The sequence below is a fragment of the Ovis canadensis genome, chromosome 14 (assembly GCF_042477335.2).
Source record: "Ovis canadensis isolate MfBH-ARS-UI-01 breed Bighorn chromosome 14, ARS-UI_OviCan_v2, whole genome shotgun sequence".
NCBI classification, from domain to species: domain Eukaryota; kingdom Metazoa; phylum Chordata; class Mammalia; order Artiodactyla; family Bovidae; genus Ovis; species Ovis canadensis.
In genome coordinates this window covers 75,767,562-75,791,929 of record NC_091258.1, presented here as the reverse complement: position 1 = coordinate 75,791,929, position 24,368 = coordinate 75,767,562, and the positions used below count along the sequence as shown (strand labels likewise).

Sequence of the window (24,368 nt, the reverse complement as noted above, 5' to 3'; positions counted from 1 at the left end):
ACATGATATAGTATGTGCCACTCATAGATCAGACATGGCTTTAAAGTCCAATTTTCTATTTTAATTAGTTGAGCAAAATTTTTTTCCCCATATAAATACTGTACATTCAGTGTGATAACATCTGCTAAAGAAAATTTTATCCCTCTTGGGGCACATAAAACATTGCATATACATGCGATTATTTGATTATGTGTCTCACCTCCTATAACTGAACACATGGTATTTCAGACATTTCACTCTATTCTAGTTGGTCATTCCCACAACTCTAGACACAAAGTATGGTTGCCTGTATTTTTTTCCAGGTCACACTCTCTGTGTTTCACTGGAAATAGGCATAAGAAGGCGCCTCTTATATGCCCGTTGATGTTTTATTACTCCCTTTATCTAATAGTTAGGACTTCCCTGATGGCTCAGATGGTAAAGCGTCTGCCTACAATGCGGGTTCACGCCCTGGGTTGGGAAGATCTCCTGGAGAAGGAAATGGCAACCCACTCCAGTATTCTTGCCTGGAAAATCGCAGAGTCAGACAGGACTGAGAGACTTCATTTTCACTTTTCAGTTCAGTTCAGTTCAGTCGCTCAGTCGTGTCCGACTCTTGGCGACCCCATGAATCACAGCACGCCAGGCCTCCCTGTCCATCACCAACTCCTGGAGTTCACCCAAACTTGTGTCCATCGAGTCAGAGATGCCATGCAGCCATCTCATCCTCTGCCGTCCCCTTCTCCTCCTGCCCCCAGTCCCTCCCAGCATCAGAGCCTTTTCCAATGAGTCAACTCTTCCAATGAGGTGGCCAAAGAACTGGAGTTTCAGCTTTAGCATCATTCCTTCCAAAGAAATCCCAGGGCTGATCTCCTTCAGAATGGACTGATTGGATCTCCTTGCAGTCCAAGTGACTCTCAAGAGTCTTCTCCAACACCACAGTTCAAAAGCATCAATTCTTCGGTGCTCAGCTTTCTTCACAGTCCAACCCTCACATCCATACATGACCACAGGAAAAACCATAGCCTTGACTAGATGGACCTTTGTTGGCAAAGTAATGTCTCTGCTTTTCAATATGCTGTCTGGGTTGGTCATAACTTTTCTTCCAAGGAGTAAGCGTCTCTTAAGCATCACTTTCACTTTTAGTTAATAATTAATAGTTGTACTTTCTTTGTGAAAATTGATCTTGCTGCCCACTTATGAATCGTGTGCTTTTCTGTATACATATTATGTTTTGAAAGTTTACTTAAAAATTATTCAACAGTAACGTCATTCTATCTGGTGGCAATAAGTACACGGCTGTCACTACATTTCAACTTCAGACTCCATACAGGCTCAAAGCCACCCTTGAATGGGAAGATACCTCCAGTGCGTGAAAGGATTCCACACAGTATCCATTTCTTTCTTTCTTTCTTTCTTTTTTAATTTTTTTAATTTTAAAATCTTTAATTCTTACATGCGTTCCCAAACATGAACCGCCCTCCCACCTCCCTCCCCATAACAGTATCCGTTTCTTATGGTTAACCTGATTCATTATTGGGCATGTTTTGGTCCAGCATTTGGGAGGTGGAGGCTGGTAACTGTTGATCATTGTTCTCCTCCAGGCTGTGTCGGATCCCATATCCCAAGTATATGGCAAATCCTAGGAGGGAAATGAGATGATGAGAAAGAAAAGTCGGTGCTCTCCTCACTTTAAAATCCCATTAGCCCTCCTATTATGCTGTCTGACACAGTTTCTGGGAGAGGTAGTAGGAAGACACTTGGGTTCAGTCACTCATTTTCCAGGGAAGGCACTTACCAACCGCCATCCAGACGCCAAATAGGACCCAGGTCCCAGTGTTCATCTGCATCAACAAGTAGATGTTCACAAAGATGCTCACCAGCGGGAGGACAGGCAGAGCAGGCACCTGTGGGCAGAGTCAGCTCATCCCTGGACATACCCCAGATGTCTGAGAGGGAGACTGAACCCGTGTGTCAGAAGACTCCCATTCCACTCAGGCTGTGTGTTCAGTGCCTACTGACATTGAGTACGTAAAGCACTGAGTGTGGATCAGGGAAGAGTCCAGTGGTTTTAGCAACCCTGTCATTCCTGGTCCAGTGAAGGACACTTAGACCTCAAAGCACGCAGACCTCCTTCACTCAAGGTGGACACTGTGGGCACATGAGGTCACCTACCTTGAAGTGAAGAGCAGTGGGGTCCTGGGGCTGCCTCCAGATGATGACCGTGACCCCAGTGATGAGCAGCAGCAGCAGCACAGCCACTGTTGTGAGCACGGGGTCTCCAGAGAACACCTGGCTGGACCACCGGGCCAGGACCAGGCTCAGGATGGTCAGCAGGAGAACTGCAAGGGTCAAGGTGGAGAACAGGCTGGACTCCAGAAGCCAAAGACGCCAGGACCTCGGGTCACAGCCTCCCCCCCATGCTGCCCACATCAGGAAGGGCCACTGTATCTCCAAGACTCCTCCTCAATTGCTCAAAACACACTGCCTTCTCCATGCTGTCAATTCCAGAATACAGCCAAAGAGAAGTCCCACTGCTCACCAAGCAGGGAGGCACATCCATAGACAATGTGGCCAGATTTCAGAGTGGGGGTGGTATCGGTAGGGAACCACAGAGTCTTTAGAGTCCTTGACGTTCCTTCTTCTGATGCAGGTTCCCAAGGACTTGCTTCCCATTGTGAAATATCAATTTCATCATCTATATTCTCATTCTTGCTGAGATTCTGTTCTGGTTGATACCTGCATTAGAAATATCAAGGCAGTATTAATGGTAGCCCCTACTCATCCAACATTACCCAGACTAATCCGTCATTTCCCAACATAATGATAGCAGGACATTTAGAAGGTAGCAGGAAGGAAGAAGAGAATAACCTTTGCATCAATCCCCGTGAGTCAAAGACCCCCAGCCAAGGTGTAGAGAAGTCTTACCTGAGGACAAGGACTGAAAAGGCCACCAGGGAGTAAGCAAGCAGGGTCCCAATTGACACAAGGTACACAAGATCGATCAGCTCCAAGAGTAGAGCCAAGACCGCTAAAATCAGGGCACAAACAAGGTGGGAGAAGAGAGTGAGACTGTAGATACATACAAGTCAAGAAAATTGATCAAAGACGGAGTGGATTTTGTTTATATACCTGCAAGCATTCCAGAAACCAAGATGGCCCAGATGGGGGTTCCTCTGCGGCCATGGAGTTGGGCAAGTCCCCGGAAAAGGAGACCATCCTCTGCCATTGCGTAGATCAACCGAGGCATGGTGAACATGGTTCCCAGGAGGCTGGGACAGGAAATGGAAACGTGAGGATGTGGAGAAGCAGGAGAGGTCAGAGCTTCTGTTCCCTGTCTTCCTGGGGTCAGATGTCTTTTCTTGTTGTTTCTCAATCCAAGGACTATGATCCGTGATAATCCCACAGAGGGTGGATTAAAACCCTGTGACACTGACCTGGATGTAAGAGCACAGAGGGTGCCAACAGCCACGACATATCGGGCAGGGTTCCACCCGACATGGAGGAAAGCCTGCAGCAAGGGGCTCTGGGGTTGAATTTGGTAGTAGGGCACCATGAGGGTGAGTGCCGCTGAGACACCAAAATACGCCAAAAAGCCGATAAAGATAGTGATCACGATGCCCAAGGGGATGGAGCGACGAGGATCTTGGGCCTCTTTCCCTGCAAGATGAGTGGAGTACAGGGTCAGTACACACACTGGAATGAAAGCACAGAATCCGATTTCCCCTTGCACCTCCAAACACAGTCTAACCTTCTCCCAACCCCTGCGCCCAAGGGCAGCCCAATCTGCCCAGACCCTCAGTAAGACACCCAGCGACCGTGTTACCTGTAGTAACAATGACGTCAAAGCCAACAAAGGCATAGACGCACGTTGCTGCTCCCTGGAGAATCCCTTCAAAGCCAAAAGGCAGAAACCCTCCAGAACCCAGAGGGCCCAAGCTGTGTTGAGAGAAGGAGCAAGAAAGAACGTGGGTGAGGTGTGTTCACAGGAGTCCACTGGGCTCCTCAGTTAACTTCGCAAGCCCTGGGCCCCAGGATTCGTATCATCTAGATCCGTCAGCCCCGAAGTCGTTAGTCCTCAGCTTATTCCCAGCTCTGCATCAAACACATAGGCATTACTGTGACCAAGAGCACCGTCCTGACCTATAGGCGTCACTGGATCCAGATGTAGCTAATCTGTAGTCCTCTTCCGTGAGCTTCCAGTTGTGCAGGTCTCCCTTAATGAAGCCAGAGAGGATGGTGAAGCTGAGAACCAAAAGGTTCACGCCAGTGAACACTTTGTTAACCAGGGTCGACCCACGAGCTCCCAGAAACAGTAGTCCTGTGGAGGAAGATGGAATAAGAGACATCCAAAATAACTAAATCCACAGAGACAGAGAACAGACGAGTGGTTGTCAGAGGCTGGTGTTTGCGGGTGAGTGGAAGGTAGACAGTGATCGCTCGGTGTGTACAGGTTTCCCTTTTCTTGCGATGAAAACATTTGGAACTAGAAGCAGGAAATGGTTGTACAACAGTGTGAAGGTGAAAGTGAAAGTCGCTCAGTCGTGTCTGACTCTTTGCGACCCCATGGACTTAGTGCATGGAATTAATTCTCCAGGACAGAATACTGGAGTGGGCAGCCTTTCCCTTCTCCAGGGGCATCTTCCCAACCCAGGGATCAAACCCAGGTCTCCCACATTGTGGGTGGATTCTTTACCAGCTGAGCCACAAGGGAAGCCCAAGAATACTGGAGCGGGTAGCCTATCCCTTCTCCAGTGCATCTTCCTGACCCAGGAATTGAACCAGGGTCTTGAAGGTACTCAGTGCCACTGAATTGTCCGCTTTGAAGATGGTTAATTTCTTACTGTGGCAACCATCTCACAATAAACCAATCGATCAAATCACACTTTGCATATCTTAAAATTATATAATATTGCAATCTCAATTATATCCCAATAAATCTGGGGTGATACAGTAAAAAAGGAAAAAGTTTAATTTTGTGTGAATTTCCTCTCAAACATCTTCAGTCTCAGTACACGGAAGAAACTTCTAAGTCTAAGTAAATGATTATCAGGTGGGGGGGATTTTTATCTCTCAAGAGACTCTTGGTAAAGTCTGGAGACATTCTGATTGCTGTAATTCAGGAGGTGGGCTTCACTATTTTGTAGTGAGTACAAACCAGGGTGGTGGTGGTTTAGTCGCGAATCGTGTCTGACTCTTTTGACCCTATGGACTGTGGCCCGCCAGGCTCCTCTATCCATGGAATTCTCCAGGCAAGAATACTGGAGTGGGTTGCCATTTCCTTCTCCAGGGGATCTTCCTGACCCAGGGATCGAACCTGGGTCTCCTGCACTACAGGCAGATTCTTTACTGACTGAGCTACTGACTGTTTTACCCCTGGAAAAACCAGGAGTGCTACTCAATATTTTACAGTGATTCAAAATAAAACCTACAATGAAAAGGGCAGTACTCCCCACACACACACCAAAGAATGATTTTACGCAGAATGTCAATAGTGCCAAGGGTGGAAAACCATGGTCTATGTCTGTCTTGCCTTCCTGTCCCTCTTGTCCCAGACACTTCATTCCAGGCTTAATTGGCCCACCATTCTGGAGCCCCTAGCCTTCTGCACCCCAGCTCTCCTCTTCCATACTCTACTCTGCCCGTTCCATCACTGAACCGTGTCTCACCTGTAAGAAGCAACACCAGGCCCAGTGCAAAAAAGTCTGCATATGTGGCCTGGAAGTAGGGCACGTTCAGAGAGAAAGTTCCCTGGAACGCCTGAGAGATGTGGTTCCCAATCAGGCTGTCAAAGGCGGTGCTCCAGGCCCTGGACACACAGGCGGTGCCTGCAGAGGAAGAAACGTTCATCAACAGACGTGAACTGAACTCCTGCCATGTCATGGGAAGCATGGGGGAAAGAAGCCAACAAATCACTTAAGCTCAAGAAGTTTCTATGCATAGACCGAAGAGCGTAGACCCAGATGATTCACAAAATAGCTCAACTATTTAATATATTGCTGTGTGCTGTGTTTAGTCACTCAGTCATGTCCCACTCTTTGCGACCCCTTGGACTGCAGCCAGCCAGGCTCGTCTGTCCATTTAATACGTTAGCAGGAGATTAACGTGAGGCCAGAAAAAATATAACTGGAAGGTGGGATCAAGAAGGTTGGAAGAATGTAGGGCAAAAATCACTACAATATTGTAAAGTAATCAGCCTCCAATTAAAATTAATTAATTAAAAAATGAAGGTTGGAAGATGAGGGTGAAAGTTTATTTCCTTTTCTTTATTTTTTAAAGATTTTGTTTATCGATTCATTTACTCTTGGCCGCACTGGGTCTTCACTGCTGCACGCGGGCTTTTCTCTAGATGCAGGGAGTGGGGGCTGCTCCCTAGTTGCAGGGCATGGGCTTCTCATTGTTGTGGCTTCTCTTCTTGTGAAGCATGGGCTCTAGGCCGTGTGGGCTCAGTGGCTGTGGCACATAAGCTTAGTGACCCCACGGCATGTGGAATCTTCTTGCATCAGGGACTGAACCCGTGTCACCTGCATTGGCAGGCAGATTCTTAAACACTGGACCACCAGGAAAGTCCCCCTGTTTTAAAAAATATATATTTATTTAGCTGTACCGGGTCTTAGTTGCTGCATGCAAACTCTGTGGCCCGTGGGATATAGTTCCCTGACCAGGGATTGAACCTGGGCCCCCTGCTTTGTGAGCTCGGAGCCTTAGCCACTGGACCACCAGGGAAGTCCTGAGGGTAAAATTTTAAACTGAGTTGCAGGATTTCTCTGGTGGTGCAGTGGTTAAGAATTCGCCTGCTAATGCAGGGGACATGCAGGGTTTGATCCCTGATCCAGAAAGATTCTGCATGTCCCAGGGCAACTTAGCCCATGTGCCATAACAAGAGGAGCCGCGGCGATGAGCAGCCCTCACACCAGAACTAGAAGAGCAGCCCATGCCCAGCACCAAAGATGGCGTGACCCGATAAATAAAGAAATTTAAAAAAAATGGGTGTTAGAGAACTCCCGCAAAGGCAGCAGCTGAGCAGAGACTTCAAAGAGGTGAAGGGATGAGCCTGTGGGCCACGCCCCCTTCTTACCCACCCTCCAACAGTTCCCTTTCCCTCAGCTCCTGGTCCATCATTTAAAGGAAGCGGGGTTGATCTAAGTAGAAAGAACTTGTGGGTTTTCCTGCCACAATAACCCACTTCAGCCCACAAGGTTGACAACAAAGTTTTCCCAAATTAATAAGACTCCAGTACCTCCTCTGAGTTTCTGATCTGAAGCCCCACACCTTTCCCCACCCCATCGTCTCACCCATGACATAGGACAGGATGAGGTTCCAGCCAGTGATGAAGGCGCACAGCTGACCCGTGGTGATGTAGCTGTAGAGATACGCAGAGCCGGAGCATGGTACCCGGGCTGCCAACTCTGCATAGCAAAGCCCGGATAAAAGAGTAGACAGACCGGCCAGCAAGTAGCAGATGACGATCGCTGGTCCAGCCTCATACGCAGACACTTCTCCAACCAAGATGTACATGCCATTCCCTAGGGTGCCGCCCACACCCAAGGCAATCAGGTCGAGGGTGCTCAGACGACGAGCCGTGCACCTGTCAGACGCCTCCCTGGGCCCCAGCCGCCGCCTGCGGACCAGCTTCTGACCAAATTGGTGAACATACTGACGCAGCATCCTAGGCACAGTTGAGGAGGCTCAGATCTGCTGAGAAAACAATACAGCAAGCCGTCAAGAGTGTCCACCTGGCCTGGGTCCTGGGAGTCCAATTCCACAGAGCATAGGAGTGATGGGAGCCAGTGGGGAAGGATGCACTGGGCAAGTTCTCCAGCTCTGAGATTTGGTATCTGAGGCGTGAAAACTTGAATATGTTTCAGCGTTACTGGAAGGGTGGCTGAAGAGAAGTGAGGGGAAAGAGAACGTGTCACTCTAAAACATGCCACTTTGGCTTGTGGACTCTTTTCAGCTGAAGGCAGCTGAGATGTTGCAGCCTGAAGGAAAGCCTTTTGCCTCTCCTTTCATGGCTCAAAATAATTTAGATTAAGTGCCTACGCCAGGAAGAGAGCTATTACCAGGGAGAACTTTTGGTCTTTGAAAGACTTGTCTGTGCAGAGGGGCAAACGTTTGTTAACAAATCATTTGCTCTTCCCATTTTCTGAAACCGAGTGGGTTTTGATCTCAGAGCGAGAGAGCGAGAGACAGCCTCAAGCAGTGGGTTGAAAGGAGGTCTTAGTTCTCTGCTCAGGAATTGGACCTGGGAGGCCTGGATGAAAACCAGGAATCCCAGCCTCTCATCCACCAGGGGCTAGAGGCTAGAGACAAGGTGCCCCTGGCTCTTGTCCCCACTGAAAACCGCATTTCTCAAGGAGGAAAAAACTGTTAAAAAAAAAAAAAAACCAAACAGGTATGAAGTGTATTATTAGAGACACAGCACAAGCGGGAGAGCGCACAGGGGAGCATCCTGTTTAGTTAAGACAGAAGCGAGGCCAAGTCACACACCTGGAGGGAGAGAGTGTGGGCGTCTCCCCTCACGAGAAGGAGCCCCGGACAGAGCCAGGAAAACCCTTCATACCCGGCAGTTCTTCCACATCTTTGCTCACCTTTGGCCAATTATCTGGTTTCTTTTTTCACACCTGACCTGCCCAACAATCCTCCCCAACACATATGTGCAGCTCTCTTCCAAGATGGATTCCAGCCCAGAGGCCTGAGGGGCCCTTGGCATCACCTATTATGGGATGGCGCTCCCTCTTTTGGGGCCCGCAGAAGCCTTCCTGTGTATGTGGAGCGTCTCCCTTGCCCTAAAGATGGGAAATACGTGACCTCTTGATCTTTTACCCAGACAAGGTTTTGTCATTGTTGTGTAGTTGCTAAGTGGTAACCGACTGTTTTGCGACCCCATGGACTGTAGCCTGCCAGGCTCCTCCGTCCATGGGACTTCCCAGGCAAGAATATGGGAGCAGGTTGCCGTTTACTTTGAGGGATCTTCCATAACCAGGGACTGAACCTGCATCTCCTGCATTGGCAGGCAGCTTCTTTACCACTGAGCCACCAGGCAAGCCCCAGACATAATTGGTTTGTCTGTATCACTCAGGAAAGGAGGACAGACAGTGGTATGCAGCTCTGGCAAAGTCAGACAAGTCAATATGTAGTCAACCCAGATTTGAATCAGCACATCTAGCTGATCTTATGTCCATTGACCTATGACCACATAGGTTCCTCCATAGTAAAAGTGAAAGAGTTAGTCGTTCAGTCGTGTCCAATTCTGTGACCCCATGGACTGTGGCCTGCCAGGCTCCTCTGTCCATGGGATTCTCCAGGCAAGAAGACTGGACTGGGTGAACATTCTCTTCTCCAGGGGATCCTTCTGACCCAGAGATTAAACCCAGGTCTCCCGCATTGTGGGAGGATTCATTACCATCTGAGCCACCAGGGAAGAGTGACCCTGGTGTAATCCTTCAGAAGCAATCTCTGACTAAAATTTCCAAAAGGCCCCTGAAGGCCAAGAAAGCCGTGCCAAAGGTCTATCACCAGATTTTGCCTAGGTAGATTTCTGTCTCACAGAGGTCTGCCCCAAACTTGAGTTTCCTGCATGTGTCTTTTTAACCCAATGAGACTGTTCAGAGCCCAAAGATCCTCATTTTCTGGAGGGACCAAGCAGAGAGAAAAGAAAAATGTTTTAATTTTATCTGTGGATGTCAGTTACCAAAATGTTGTAAATCATCAGCAGCTTGAGGATAGCTTTTTTAATACCTGAAAACCAGATTAGAAGCTAATAATATGTCAGAAAAAAAGTCATAAACATTATAATCATACTTAGCAGTTTTGGGGGGCTTCCCAAGTGGTGCTACCTGCCAATGCAGGTAGATGTAAGAGACACAGGTTCGATCCCTGGGTCAGGAAGATCCCCTGGAGGAGGGCATGGCAACCCACTCCAGTATTCTTGCCTGGAGAATCCCACCAACAGAGGATCCTGGGGGGCTGCATGCAGTCCACAGTGTCGCAAGGAGTCAGACAGGACTGAAGCGACTTAGCACGCACACACACATGTCTTTAGTGATTCATTTAATCTCCTGTAATTAATGTTTGTTCTTTTTGAGTCCAATTTTTTCCCATTAGCTCTGTTGATCTTGCCTAATGATTGAGGATTAGTGACAGCGATAGTTTCAAGAAGTTCAGAGGTTTTAAGGGAAGGTTTGTATGATCTGTACAGTGAAGGGGGTACTTTGATCACTAGAGACTGTAGAAGGTATATCCCACATGGAACATATGTTTTAACCATTTTCTTTCCATCATGAGGGCAACAAAGCCAGGTAGTCAGGAAAGGCTTTAACCCATGAAATTTGCCAAGGAGCTGGGAAAAGCTAAATGGTCATCTTGGATTTCCCATCAGTGTGACTTTAGCTGACAGCTGTTGCTCACCCACTTTAACTTCCCTAACCTAAGAGTAGACCATTGCCATGGTACAAAGGCATCAGGATGGGCAAAAGTCTGACAACAAGGAGCTGAGTTTTGTAGAAGCAGAATGAACTGTGCCTACACGTGCCGTAATCTTCAGAGATCATCGTGAAATAATACTTATTCACTCAACCAAAGTAACGGGAAGATTTCCAAAGTGAACATAAATGACTTAAAGGCAAGGGAGTTCCCATGGTGTGTCGTCAAAGGCAGTGTTCCAAGAAAACTGTGTTCTCTTCACAGAGAGAGAAAACCAGACTTCTGTCTGGCACTGGCTCACCGTTACTAACAACATTTATTTACCTAATTCATTTCAATTGAATCTTAGAAAGTCCACTCTACAAATCTGGAAGAGGGAGCACTTTTACAAAGGTATCAGAGTGTAAACACACATGTATATCCAGACAGCAATCTCATAATTTCATTTTCTATACTTAGTCATGAATCAGGCATTACGATACAAACCTCACTGGTTTATAAATAACAGTTGGGATGAGTAAAATTTTAAAAGGCTTTGTCCTCATTTTTTCATCCAGTCTCAGGAATTAGAGATTATTAAGGGCTATAAGTGTTCCTGGGAGCCCTGGTGTCAAAGTACAGGGAGAGAAAGCCACATTCTCTTAGTAGGAGTTTTTTCAGGGTCAGAATTCTGAAAGAAAAAGTGTAAAAGCTGGCTTTCTCTAACTGTACGTGCAAAAAAAAAAAAAGTGTGTTTTTTTTTCCAATTTCAGATTTTTTTCTTAATTTTCTCTGAAGTGCAGAGAATATTGTGGCCACACCATGTCATAATGAAATATCATCTTTCTTTTCTCTAGTCATAGTTTCATAGCTAAAATTAGACCAGTGCTCAAATTGGCCCTAAAAATAGGAGCAGATAAATGGGTGATAAAATGTTGCCCCAGCAGGGACTTCCCCTCTGGAGAGGTGGGATCTTAGTTTGATCAGAAGAATCTGAAGAAGTAGGAAACTGCAGGATTTGGGGAAGCTTGTTACCCCACCCTGCGAGTTGGGAGAGGCTGACAAAGACTGTTTAGAAGTTCAAGAGAGTTTATCTCAGCTGATTTTCCAATCCTGTGGTGATAAAGATCTGATTGTAAGATAGTATTACAATCTAGAGACCCCAATCTCTAGGTCGCTTTCCATCCCCCAAGCTGAATAAAGTTCAGGTCATGTTACAGCAGAATCTGTTTTCCCTTTCTCAGCCCATCTGGCTTAGAAAGAGGATCCTCCCATGCTGAGCAACCTGCAACCAAGAACAGCGCTCCTAGAAATGAAGCCCAGCCTCCCAGAAACATTACTCGGGAACCCCTGAGGGAGACCCAGAGTGTCCTCTGAATTTCGAGCATCCTCCACCAGACATCTCTGGTCAACCCCGTCCTTGTGCCAGGGGTCCAGGGGCGTGTGGGTATTTGAATCAGTGCTGGTCCATCACCAGGGGTCTCTTTAAGTGACATCTGTTGCTGCTTTGTGGTATGGTTCAAAATAGCCAGTAGGCTGTCCACGGCAGCATGTGGACTGTCAGAGCCTGGGGCTGGCGGGGCGGGGGCGGACTGCTGGAGTCACTGGAGTTGACTGCAAAGCAGAATGCCGTGGGGGTCAGGACCTGAGGCTGAGAGCTGGGAGTATTCCCCTCGGGGATTCCTGGACACGGAATAAGGTGGGACATTAAACAGCAGAAGTACCCTAGGTCTATTGCCCTGTTTGTTTGGCATCTAAGGTAAACATGAAGGAGACTTAACGCTTGTGGCGGGTGGAGGGAGCAGACCAACCACCTTACTTCATGAGTAATGCAGGAAAGAAAATCGCGGGGAAAAAAAAAAGAGGAATGTGGTGTTTGCGGTAGCAGGGCACTCCGGGAGAAACGTTAAAAGACAGTGGGGCCGGGGGGTAAAGTGTGGGTGTAGCAGGGAGTGATTTGTTGGAGGTGCTGAGCTACAGCTTCCAGCGTGCTGCTTGCGAAGTCAAAGAGAAAGCACTGCTTGAGTGGAAGACCTCCTGGGGGTTGTAGCTCAGGGAGAAAGGAGAGAGAAGGAAGAGGGGGAGAGGAGGGAGGAAGAGGGGGAGAGGAGGGAGGAAGAGGGGGAGAGGAGGGAGGAAGAGGGGGAGAGGAGGGAGGAAGAGGGGGAGAGGAGGGAGGAAGAGGGGGAGAGGAGGGAGGAAGAGGGGGAGAGGAGGGAGGAAGAGGGGGAGAGGAGGGAGGAAGAGGGGGAGAGGAGGGAGGAAGAGGGGGAGAGGAGGGAGGAAGAGGGGGAGAGGAGGGAGGAAGAGGGGGAGAGGGCTCCTTCATTGAGTGGACCCAGATTCAGCCCTGTGGATCCAGGAAAGAGAACAAGGCAGAGACCGAGAGCAAGTGAGTTCTCACGGGAGAGACTGAAAGCCAGAAGTCTCCCACCAGCAGTTCAGGGAGAACAGCAGTTTACCTTGAAATCCCGGGTTTCAGCATCAGTGATGCTGACGGGAGAGTCAGCCGTGAGCGGTGGCTTAGTTCTTGGCCCAGGAACTGGACCTGCAGTTGACCTTGAAATCCCATTCTTGCAGACAGAAGGCCATGAGGGGTGACCTGAAGCGAGTTCTTAGTTTTCTACCCAGGGATCGGCCCTGAGTGGCCTGGATGAAAATCAGGAGTTTAGCTGCTCATCCACCAGGGGCTAGACGCTAGAGACATGGTTTTCCTGGCTCTTGCCCCCACTGAAAAATGCATTTCTCAAGAAGGCAAAAATTGTAAACGAAACAAACAGGTACAAAGTGTACTATTAGAGACACAGCACAACAGATGAGAGAGCACACAGAGAAACTGTTCAGTTAAGACAGAAGCGAAGCAGAGATACACACTGGAGAGAAAGAGTGTGGGCGTCCTCCCAGGAGGAGGAGCCCCATAGAAGGCAGGAAAATCAATCATAAGGACAGTTCTTCCAGACTTGTTTACCTTTGGCCAGTTATCTGGTTTCTTTTTCCACGCCTGACCTGCCCTAAGGATCCTCACCAACAAGCATATGAAACTTTTTTCCAAGATGGATTCTAGTCCAGAGCCCTGTGAGCGGGTCCTTGGCATCACCTATTTTGGCATGGCATCCTCTTCTTTTCAACCTTCAAGGAGACTTTCTGGGCATGTGCAGCATCTCCCCAGTCCTAAGGGTGGGAAATATGTGACCTCTTGATCTTTTAATCAAATGGAGATAAGCCCTGCTGTGATTGTCATCTTAAGTGTCCACAGGAACAAAGTCCGCTCTTACTCTGATCCTGTTAGTTCCCTCTTTAAGGGCCGACAGGAGGCTGGCTGTAAATATCCAGCCTAGAGCCCGCCTGTCTCTTTCCTCAGGAAATGTAAACAGGAGTCTAAATCTAAATGTCCAGCCTAGAGCTTACCTAGATCCTACCTCAGGACTGCATGGGGCTCCTGGGCACAGAGGCATATTTCTGTCCCTGTGTTTTTGTAGGCATGACTCCAGCCTCCATGACGTTCCCTGAGTGCCAAAGCGCAGCTTCAAGCAGTTGCTAATCACAGAAGAAATGATAAGCAACTGCTTGAATGGGTGTTCCCATTCCATGGATGGGAATGAATACCAGACCACCTTGCCTCCTGAGAAACCTGTATGCAGGTCAAGAAGCAACAGTTAGAACCGGACATGGAACAATGGACTGGTTCCAAATTGGGGAAGGAGTACATCAAGGCTGTGTATTGTCACCCTGCTTATTTAACTTCTATGCAGAGTACATCACGTGAAATGCCAGGCTGGATGAAGCACAAGCTAGAATCAAGATTGCTGGGAGAAATATCAATAATCTCAGATTTGCAGATGACACCACCCTAATGGCAGAAAGAGGAGAAAAACTAAAGAGCCTCTTGATGAAGGTGAAAGAGGAGAGTGAAAAAGTTGGGTTAAAACTCAGCATTAAAAAAATGAAGATCATGATATTCAGTCCCATCACTTCGTGGCAAATAGACAGGGGAAACAATGGAAACAGTGATAGACTTTATTTTCTTGGGCCCCAAAATCACTGCAGATGGTGACTTCAGCCATGAAATTAAAAGCTCCTTGGAAGAAAAGCTATGACCAACCTAGACAGCATATCAAAAAGCAGAGACGTTACTTTGCCAACAAAGGTCCATATAGTCAAAGCTATGGTTTTTGTCCAGTAGTCATGTATGGATGTGAGCGCCAAAGAATTGATGCCTTTGAAAAGTGGCATTGGAGAAGACTCTTGAGAGTCCCTTGGACTGCAAGGAGATCCAACCAGTCAATTCTAAAGGACATCAGTCCTGAAGATTCATTGGAAGGACTGATGCTGAAGCTGAAGCTCCAATACTCTGGCCACCTGATGTGAAGAACTGATTCATTGGAAAAGACACTGATGCTGGGAAAGATTGAAGGCAAGAGGAGAAGCAGTCGACAGGGGATGAGATGGTTGGATGATATCACCAACTGGATGAACATAAGTTTGAGCAAGCTCCAGGAGTTGGTGAAGGACAGGGAAGCCTGGCGTGCTACAGTCCATGGGGTGGTAAAGCGTCCAGCGTGACTGAGCGACTGAATAACAAGAATCATGGAGGGAGCAGCTGAGAAACCATCTAAGGCAAGATGAAAGGGACCAGACAGTCATAAGATTAGGGGCCGACAGCATGAGACCCTGCACACACCCTAATCTTGTCAGCAGCCCCTTCCTGGAACCTTTGCCGTAAAACTCACCGAACTCACCCAGGTAGGGACATAGTTTCAATGGCAGGAGCAAGCTCTGTGTTCCTGGACTGGCAAAGCAATAACGCTGTTCTTTTCTCCTCCACACAAAACTGCCTCTGAGGTGGACCCCACACTGGTGTTCAGAGAGGCTGAGCTTTCAGCATCACTTCCTGTTAATGCAGGTGTAACGACCCAGATAGCAGAAGTGGGAGGGGTGACAACCTCATAATAGGCAAGGGAGACCTCATTTCTTTTCAGGAGAAGAAGCCTGAAACCCAGTCTGGACCTAGTGCTTTGCAGAGACTTGTAGCCAGGCAGCTGACTGTCTAGTTTTATCTAAGTACGTTTTAACTTTTAATGTGGTATTAACACATAGGTACCACATTCCCTGGTGGCTCAGATGGTTAAAAACAACAACAACAACAACAAAAAACTGCCTGCAATGCAGGAGACCCGGGTTTGATCCCTGGGTTGAGAAGATGGGTTAGGGATCCCCTGGAGAAGGGAATGGTGACCCACTCCAGTATTCTTGCCTGGAGAACTCCATGGACAGAGGAGACTGGTGGGCTACAGTCCATGGGGCTGCAAAGAGTCAGACAAGACTGAGCGACTAACACTTTCACTTTTAACACAGACAACAGCTGCTATTGGTTACCATACATATCTCTTCTTTTTGTTGACGTGTGATCCAAAGCAATTTCATGGTCTAAAAATGTTCTAGTGACATGAGGAGACCTTTAAAAAGTAAGTTTGCAGTTGCCAGCTGCCAGCAGATACTGTTCAGGTCTGACCCAGCTCAGAAAACTCAAATTTTCAGCAACACAAGGACTTGCCTGAAATCACATTGTCTGAACCACAGCTGCTCCATTTTGACTTTTAATTGTAGTTTTCTCCTTAATGGCTACAGCAGATGTTGCCATTAGTGATGTCCGTGTTTTACTAGGTATGAGAGGAGGCAAGAATTGGAGCTCATAAAAATCTTCTGAAAGTACACCTGCCCCACTCTTCACACTCCCTCTGGTGGGAAAGTTCTTCATCTTTTCTCTCTTCTCTCGTCTTACACTTTGGCCACTGTATGCAAAGAGCCAGTTCAGGGGAAAAGATCCTGATGCTGGGAAAGACTGGGGACAAAAGAAGGGAACGGCCGAGAATGAGACGATTGGATGGCATCACGGACTCAATCAATGGATGTGAATTGGAACAAACTCCAGGTGATAGTGAAGGACGAGGAAGCCTGGCGGGCTGCAGTCCATGGGGTTGCAAATGGTTGAACACGAGTTAGAAAAACAGACAGCTGCTCTGACAACTCACCAGGGTGCCTCCTGGAAACCTGTCTCTGGATTCCCAGAAGGTGGCGCTAGGGCTCCAGTCTGCGGGCGCCCTCGCCCAGAGTCGGGGCGGTTTTCTGAGATGGCTTCTTGTCTGTTGCATTCCTTTGGACGCTGCAGGGGGAGGGCCCCACAAGGAGCCCCCGGAGAGCCGGGGAGGTGTGGGTCCAGCACTCGGGGCACTGAGGGTGCCTGTGGAACAAACAGGTGGCGCTAGTGGTAAGGAACGCCCTGCCAACGCAGGAGAGATAAGAGACAGGTTGGATCTCTGCGTTGGGAAGATCCATGGAGGAGGGCATGGCAACCCACTTCAGTTTTCCTGCCTGAAGAATCCCACGGACAGAGGAGCCTGGCGGGCTACAGTCCGTGGGGTCGCAAAGAGTCGGACGACTGAGGTGACTTAGCGCGCAGCACGTGCCCGTGCCCGCAGTAGGGAGATTCCTGGGTGTGGTTTGCCCAGAGTCTCCTGTGTTGAGGGCAGTCACTCTTGGAAATGTTTGTCTTTCAAAGGTAAGAAGTTTACAGTACCTCTTTACCAAAACCCTTCCTCTCCTTCGTCAAGGGGGTCCCCCCTCAGGTCTCCGGTGCTGCTGTCGAGAAACAGGTGTCCCCAGGGATGTCTGCAGAACTAGGGCAGCTTTTTCTGTGGGAGATCAGCCCCGTCTACGTAAGCCTCGTAAGCCTCATCAGACTCCTTTTTTTCTAGCCAGCATCCTACTCCCCTCCTCCCCCCAAGTGAAGGCCCCATGCATAGTCTCTTCAGTCCTGTCCGACTCTTTGCAACCCCATGGACCCTAGCCCACCAGTCTCCTCTGACAATGGGGATTCTCCGGGCAAGAATCCTGGAGTGGGTTGCCGTGTCCTCCTCCAAGGGATCTTCCCAACCCAGGGATCGAACCCGTGACTCCTGTGTCTCCTGCATTGACAGACGGGTTCTCTACCGCTGAGCGATGGAGGGAAGCCTCTAGTGAAGGTTGACCTTCTCCAAATCCCCTCCCTTGCATGGAATCTCTAGGTTAGTGTCTGGGTTCCCACCACCACCATCACCACGACCACCGCCACCACTGGCAGCATCACCGTCAGAGGGGTCCGGGCAGGTTCCCTGGCTCTGCAGGTTCTGCAGCCCATAGCGAGGTCTGTCAGCCTGTGACCTGACGCACAGACGGACAAGAGGCTCCTTGGGCTCCTTGGGCGGATGGAGCTATGTCCCCCACACCCACAGAGGTGCTTTTCCTCCTGAGTGGATGTCCAACTCATTGTTTCTTGATTTACTGAGATAGACTTGGTTTATAATATTACTTTTAGGTACACTCCATAGTGATTTGGTATTTTTACAGATGCTGTAATATTATATGTGGAATCTCAGAAAATAATACTAATGAATGTATATAGCAAAATAGAAACAGCCTCACCTAACTAACTTCACCGAACTAACTAGTGGCAATCTGTGAAGAGAGGGAAGGGGGAAGGGACAAAGTGGGAGTATGGGATTAAGAGATACAAATTACTATATATAAAGTACATAATCAATAAGGATATGTTGTGGAGCACAAGGAATTATAGCCATTTTTCTGTAATAACTTCCCCTGGAGTATTATCGGTAAAATACCAAATCACTGTGCTGTATATTTGAAACTACTGTTATATTGTAAATCAATGCTACTTCAATTTTTTTAAGTTGATAGTAATTTCTACAAATTTATGTATTTTTAATTGAATATAATTCAATTTTTAAAAATACTGGTGTAACATAGTTTACAATTGTTTACTTTTTGTTTTTAACTGTGTGGATTACAATAAACTGTGGAAAATTCTGAAAGAGATGGGAATACCAGACCACCTGACCTGCCTCTTGAGAAATCTGTATGCAGGTCAGGAAGCAACGGTTGGAATTGGACATGGAACAACAGACTGGTTCCAAATAGGAAAAGGAGTACATCAAGGCTGTATATTGTCACCTTGCTTATTTAACTTCTATGCAGAGTACATCATGAGAAATGCTGGGCTGGAAGAAGCACAAGCTGGACTCAAGATTGCTGGGAGAAATATCAGTAACCTCAGATATGCAGAGGACACCACCCTTATGGCAGAAAGTGAAGAGGAGCTAAAGAGCCTCTTGATGAAAGTGAAAGAGGAGAGCGAAAAGGTTGGCTTAAAGGTCAACATTCAGAAAATGAAGATCATGGCATCTGGTCCCATCACTTTATGGGAAGTAGATAGGGAAACATTGGAAACAGTGGCAGACTTTATTTTGGGGGGCTCCAAAATCACTGCAGATGGTGACTGCAGCCATGAAATTAAAAGACACTTACTCCTTGGAAGGAAAATTATGACCAACCTAGATAGCATGTTCAAAAGCAGAGACATTACTTTGCCAACAAAGGTCCGTCTAGTCAAGGCTATGGTTTTTCCAGTGGTCATGAATGGATGTGAGAGTTGGACTGTGAAGAAAGCTGAGTGCCGAAGAATTGATGCTTTTGAACTGTGGTGCTGGAGTAGACTCTTGAGAGTCCCTTGGACTGCAAGGAGATCCAACCAGTCCATTCTGAAGGAGATAAGCCCTGGGATTTCTTTGGAAGGAATTATGCTAAAGCTGAAACTCCAATACTTTGGACAGCTCATGCGAAGTGTTGACTCATTGGAAAAGACTCTGATGCTGGGAGGGATTGGGGGCAGGAGGAGAAGGGGACGACAGAGGATGAGATGGCTGGATGGCATCACCAACTCGATGGACGTGAGGTTTGAGTGAACTCCAGGAGTTGGTGATGGGCAGGGAGGCCTGGCGTGCTGCAATTCATGGGGTTGCAAAGAGTCGGACATGACTGAGCGACTGAGCTGAACTGAACTGAAAGTTTCTAAGGGCTAAGAATTCTGATTAATACATGTAATTAAAATGACTAAAATTAAAAAGGTAACCACCTTTGTGTGCAAGGAAATGTTTCAAAAGTTATAAGGAAACCACTTCATCCTACTCCATCTGTATTTTAATTCATCTAATAACTTGTTTCTCAGTTTCTTGACCTCCCTCCCTCCTTCACTCTACTGCAGTTGTTCATTCCCACAAACAAGCCTCTACTTCATTATTGTCAATATCCTGAAGGTCCATAATCTCAATTTCAAGCACCCTGTTCTGCAATAACTATCATGTCTATCCAGTTTTGCCTCCTATCTTTCAGTTGCACTCAATTGTAACAATTTGTCAACCAACCATTACTTACCACTTATTTCCCACACCTCTGACAATGCAGGTTTTTTTCTTTTTAAATTGAGAAATTTGCTTCATCAACTCTAGTATGTAACTCTAAGAGTTTGTAACAGAAAATTGAAGGAAAACAATCATTTCCCCAAAGTTACACTATGTCCCAATAAATCTGGGGGGAAAAGGAAAATTGATCATTTCTTTCTATCATGATGAAATGAGCCACTTTATCTGCTGTTTTTCTCCTCTTCCTAAAGTCTGCTTCATTTGATAGTAACATAGCTGCCCGGGGTTCCTTGTACCACTGTTTGCAAAGGGTATCTGTTCCCTTCCCTTTACTTCCACCTTGTTTGTGTCCTAGTATTTCAAATGCAGCACTGGACACAATATGTAGTTACCTGCCTTTCCTTCCCCTGTGGCGATATTTGTGTGTTTGCTGGAGAGAGCCCCAAGGAAGAGCCTCTTTAACATTTGTTTATGGTCGGTTATGCCAGGTCTTCGCCGCTGCACCTGGGCGCCGCTCTGGCTGCGGGCACGGGCTGCTCAGTGAGGCAGCTTCTCTTGTTACGGAGCCTGGGCCGTGGGCTTCGTGGGCTCAGGAGCTGCGGTGCGCGGGCCCAGTTGCCCCCGGCACGTGGAATTCTCCCGAACCACAGATCGACCCAGTATCCTCTGCGCTGGCAGGCCAATTCCCAACCCCTGGGCTCCCAGGGGAGTCCTGAGGAAGAGCTTCTTGGATGCAGGTGGATATTTTATTTCTTCCTCCAGTTGCTGACTACTTTGCTGTGCATTCTTTGTGAAATGTCATCTTGCTGCACACTTAACGAAGCAGGGGCTATTTTCTATGAATGTCACACTTTGAAAAGAGTACTTAAAAATTAGACAACTTTAAGGTTGTTTGTCCACTGGCGATAAATATAGGTCCCTAAATGCATTTCACCTTCACACCTCACAGAAGCTCAAAGTGCCCTGTGAACCTGCAGGTCCTCCAGTGCAGGGAGGGACTCCACAGAGCAGCTGTTTCCTGTGGTTAAGACCATTCATCACTAGGGGTGTTTTTGTCAAGAGTCTGGGAGGCGGAGGCTGGTGGCTGTGGCTCATTGTTCTCCTCCAAGCTGGTCGGATCCCATATCCAAAGTATATGGCAAGTCCTAGTAGGGAAATGAGACAGTGAGGAGGAAAAGCAGGTACTCTGCTCACTTGCAAATGCCCAACAGGCCTCCATTAGGGCATCTGACACAGTGATGGGGAGAGGTGGTAGGAAGAGGGTTGGATTCAGTCACTCAAGAGGCCTCTTTATCCCAGAAAGTTACTTACCAATGGCATTCCAGACACTAAATTGGGCCCATGTCAGAGAGGTTATCTGTGTCATCAGGTAAACATTCACAAAGATGCTCACCAGTGGGAAGACAGGCAGAGCAGGGACCTGTGGGCAGAGTCAGTTCATCCCTTGACACAGCCCAGACGTCTGAAAGGGAGACCCTGCCCCACATGTGGGCAGAGAGACTCCAGTCCTATTCCAGCTGGGCGTTCAGTGCCTACTCAGACAGTGTATGCAAAGCATTGAGTGTAGATCAGGGTTTCAGCAATTCCCCCTCTTTCCTGGTTGAGAGAAGGATGTTTAGACCTCAAAGCACACGACTTCATTTACTCAAGGTGGACACTCTGGGCATGTAAGGTCACCTACCTTGAAGTGAAGAGGACTGGGGCTCTGGGGCTGCCTCCAGATGATGACCGTGACCCCAGTGATGAGCATCAGCAGCAGCACAGCCACTGTTGTGAGCAAGGGGTCTCCAGGATCTGGGCCACTGGGCCAGGATCAGGCTCAGGATGCTCAGCAGGAGAACTGCAAGGGTCAAGGTGGAGGAGAACAGGCTGGACCCAGAAGCCAAAGACATCAGGACCTCGGGTCACACCTCTCCCCAGGCTGCCCACATCAGGAAGGGACATTGTATCTCTAAGACTCCTCAACTGACAAAATACACACTCCTACCCTATCCAGTCAGTTTCAGAATATGACTAAAGGGAAATCCCACTGCTCACCAAGCAGCGAGGCACATCCATAGACAATCTGGCCAGATTTCTGGGTGGGGGTGGTGCTGGGAGGGAACCACAGACTCTTCAGAATGTTTGAGGTTCCTGCTTTAGGTTCAGTTTCCAGAGGATTTTCTTTGATTTCAGGCTCCATCTCAGTTTCTTCCTCTGTTTTCTCCTTCCTGAAATCCTGATCTGGCTGGTACCTGCTCTAGAAATGTCCAGGCAATATGTACAGCAGGCCATCCTCATTTAACATCACACAGCCTAATCCGTAACTGTCCTGACTTCACCCTAACAGGACATTAGAAAACACAGCTTGAGGGCAGAAGACCTCCCCATCAATTCTCCTGAGTCCGAGAGCTCTCAACCAAGGTGTCGTGAAGGAGTCTCACCTAAGAACGAGAACAGAAAACGTCCCGAGGATATAAGCAAGCAGGACCCCAATTAACATAGGTTCCACGATATCAAGGAGGTCGAAGAGTAATGCCAAGACCCCTAGAATGAGGGCACAGACAAGATGGAGAAGGGAGTGAGAGGCTGGAGGAAATAGCCAAGCTAAGGAACTTGATCAAAGAAGGAGTGAGTTTTTGTTTATTTACCTGCCAGAGTTCCAAAAGCCACACTGGTAATGACGGGGGTCTTTGTGTGGGCGTGGATCCGGGTAAGTCCCGGAAAAGCAGTCCGTCCTCTGCCATGTCATAGATCACCTGAGACATGGCGCCCAGGAGGCTGGAAGAGAATATGGAGACATTGTGCAGACGCAGAGAGGCAGGACAGACCCGGGCTTCTGCCCCCTAGTCTACGCCGGGTGTTGTGTCTTGCCCTCTTGTCTCTCAATGCCAATGGAAAGACTGTCTGAGAATCTCACAGTAGACCGGGAGAAGCTTTGACACCGACCTCTATAAAAGAGCACAGAGGAAGACAAGAGCCGTGATATATCTGGCCGGGTCCCGCCCGACATGGAGGAAAGCCTGTGGGAAGGGGTTGTAAGGCTGAATCTGGTCGTACGGCACCATGAGGGTGAGCGCCACTGAGACACCGAAATACACCAAAAAGCAGGTGTGAATGGAGATCACCGTGCTCAAGGGGACGGAACGCTGAGGATTTCAGGCTTCTTTTCCTGCAGGAGAGGAGGAAGTACTGGGTCAGGAAAACACACCGGATTGAAATCAGAAAAAATCCTTTCCTTTTGCACCTCCAAAACCTTGTTCATCTTCTAGCAACTCCTGCGCCCAAAGGCAGCCCAAACTGTGCCCACACCCCCAACGGGACATGCCATGACCGTGTTACCTGTAGTGAGAATGGCTTTAACACCAAAATACGCATAGAAACATAGAGCTGCTCCTTGAAGAATCCCATCAAGGCCAGAGGGTACAAACCCTCCAGAGCCCAGATAGCCCAAGCAATGGTGAGAGAAGGAGCAAGAAAGATGAGTGAGGTGAGTTCAGCCATCTCTACTGGACTCCCCCCTTTATACCACAGGCCCTAGGCTCCAGGATTCTCACCATTGGATCCATCAGCCCAGATCTCTTTAGTCTCAACTGTATTGCCAGCTTGCACCTCCTCCCCCTCCATGCATTACTATGACCAGGAGTACCCTCCTCCTAACATATAGTTGTCACTGCATTCAGATGTGTTCAATGGACTGCTCAATGGGTTACGGGGTTTCCTTTATGAGTGATGAACATGTTTGCAATCAGATAGAGGTTATGGTTGCCCTATATTGTGACTGTACTAGGTGCCACTGAATTATACACTTTCAGATGGTTAATTTCTTATCGTAGTGATCATCTTGCAATAAGCCTATCAAATCTTTGCATTGTACACCTTGACTTATACCACACTGTACATCAGTTATATCTCAGTAAAGCTGGGAAAGAATAATAGAATATTTAATTTTATGCTATCATAATATCCTCTCAATTAAAAAACAATGTTTGATCTCAGTACAGAGGAAGAAACTTGTTGGTCTAAGTAAATGTTTATGAGCAAGGGTGATTTTGTCCCCCAAGCAGTTGGCACACTGTCTGGAGACATTCTGATTGTCCCAGTTTGGGGGGAGGGCAGGCATCCCTGGTGTCTAGTGATTAAAGGCCAGGGATGACACTCAACACCCTACAATGTTTTTCTTAAAACCCTAACATGCACAGGACAGCCCCTCACACCAAGAATGATCCAGCCCAAACTGTCAATGGTGCCAAGGATAAAAAACAGCTCCTGCCACCTTTCCTTCCAGTCCTAACCCCACACATTCTGCCACCCAAGCCTTTTCCTCCCTAGCTCCTGCTCCACACCCCTCTCTTCTCATCCTGTCTCTGTCCCTTCTCACTGATCATCACCAGCACCACAGACAGAGCAACAAAGTCTGGGAACGTGGCCAGGAAAGAGGGCAAATATGGAGAGAAAGTTCCCTGTAATGCCTGAGAGATGTGGTTCCCAAACAGACTGTCAAAGGTGATGCTCCAGGCCTTGGACACACAGGCAGCGGCTGCAGAAGCAGAAAGAATATTCATTAACAAAACTGCTTGATCCCCTACCATGTGACATGGGCTTCCCAGAGGGCACCAGTGGTAAAGAGCTCACCTGTCAATGCAGGAGACATAAGAGAAGTAGGTTCAATCCCTGGGTCGGGAAGAACCCCTGGAGAAGGGCATGACAACCCACTCCAGTATTCTTGCCTGGAGAATTCCATGGACAAGG

The 24,368-nt window shown here is 47.9% G+C and overlaps 1 protein-coding gene and 1 pseudogene across 6 annotated transcripts; both read right to left on the bottom strand.

Moving 5' to 3' along the window:
* Window positions 1-1,376: 1,376 nt before the first annotated feature.
* Window positions 1,377-15,239, bottom strand: LOC138419268 (cationic amino acid transporter 3-like). 6 transcript variants are annotated; one of them, XM_069551926.1, is made up of 13 exons: window positions 15,114-15,239; window positions 12,846-13,032; window positions 7,275-7,674; window positions 5,649-5,807; window positions 4,123-4,300; window positions 3,806-3,918; window positions 3,417-3,639; window positions 3,112-3,251; window positions 2,908-3,010; window positions 2,522-2,718; window positions 2,155-2,321; window positions 1,778-1,886; window positions 1,377-1,621 (listed from the first exon to the last, which is right to left on the bottom strand). In XM_069551926.1, the coding sequence occupies exons 3-13, from the start codon at window positions 7,645-7,647 to the stop codon at window positions 1,500-1,502; spliced, it is 1,884 nt and encodes a 627-aa protein (XP_069408027.1). In that variant the 5' UTR covers window positions 7,648-7,674; window positions 12,846-13,032; window positions 15,114-15,239; the 3' UTR covers window positions 1,377-1,499. The 6 variants fall into 6 exon arrangements, with proteins under 6 accessions (XP_069408027.1, XP_069408030.1, XP_069408032.1 ...); XM_069551929.1 differs by having other exon boundaries at window positions 12,846-12,985; window positions 15,114-15,216; XM_069551931.1 differs by lacking the exon at window positions 12,846-13,032 and having other exon boundaries at window positions 7,275-7,677; window positions 15,123-15,219.
* Window positions 15,240-20,568: 5,329 nt separating this feature from the next.
* Window positions 20,569-23,091, bottom strand: LOC138419291 (cationic amino acid transporter 3-like; annotated as a pseudogene).
* Window positions 23,092-24,368: the final 1,277 nt, after the last annotated feature.

What these genes read in the sequence shown, in the direction of transcription:
- LOC138419268 (XM_069551926.1), bottom strand. Translation starts at nt 7,647, where the DNA reads ATGCTGCGTCAGTATGTTCACCAATTTGGTCAGAAGCTGGTCCGCAGG. An exon ending in CATCCTGTCCTATGTCATGG is followed by an intron (nt 5,808 to 7,274) that starts GTGAGACGATGG and finishes CTTCCTCTGCAG; the next exon opens with GCACCGCCTGTGTGTCCAGG. An exon ending in GGTTTCTGGAATGCTTGCAG is followed by an intron (nt 3,011 to 3,111) that starts GTATATAAACAA and finishes CCCTGATTTTAG; the next exon opens with CGGTCTTGGCTCTACTCTTG.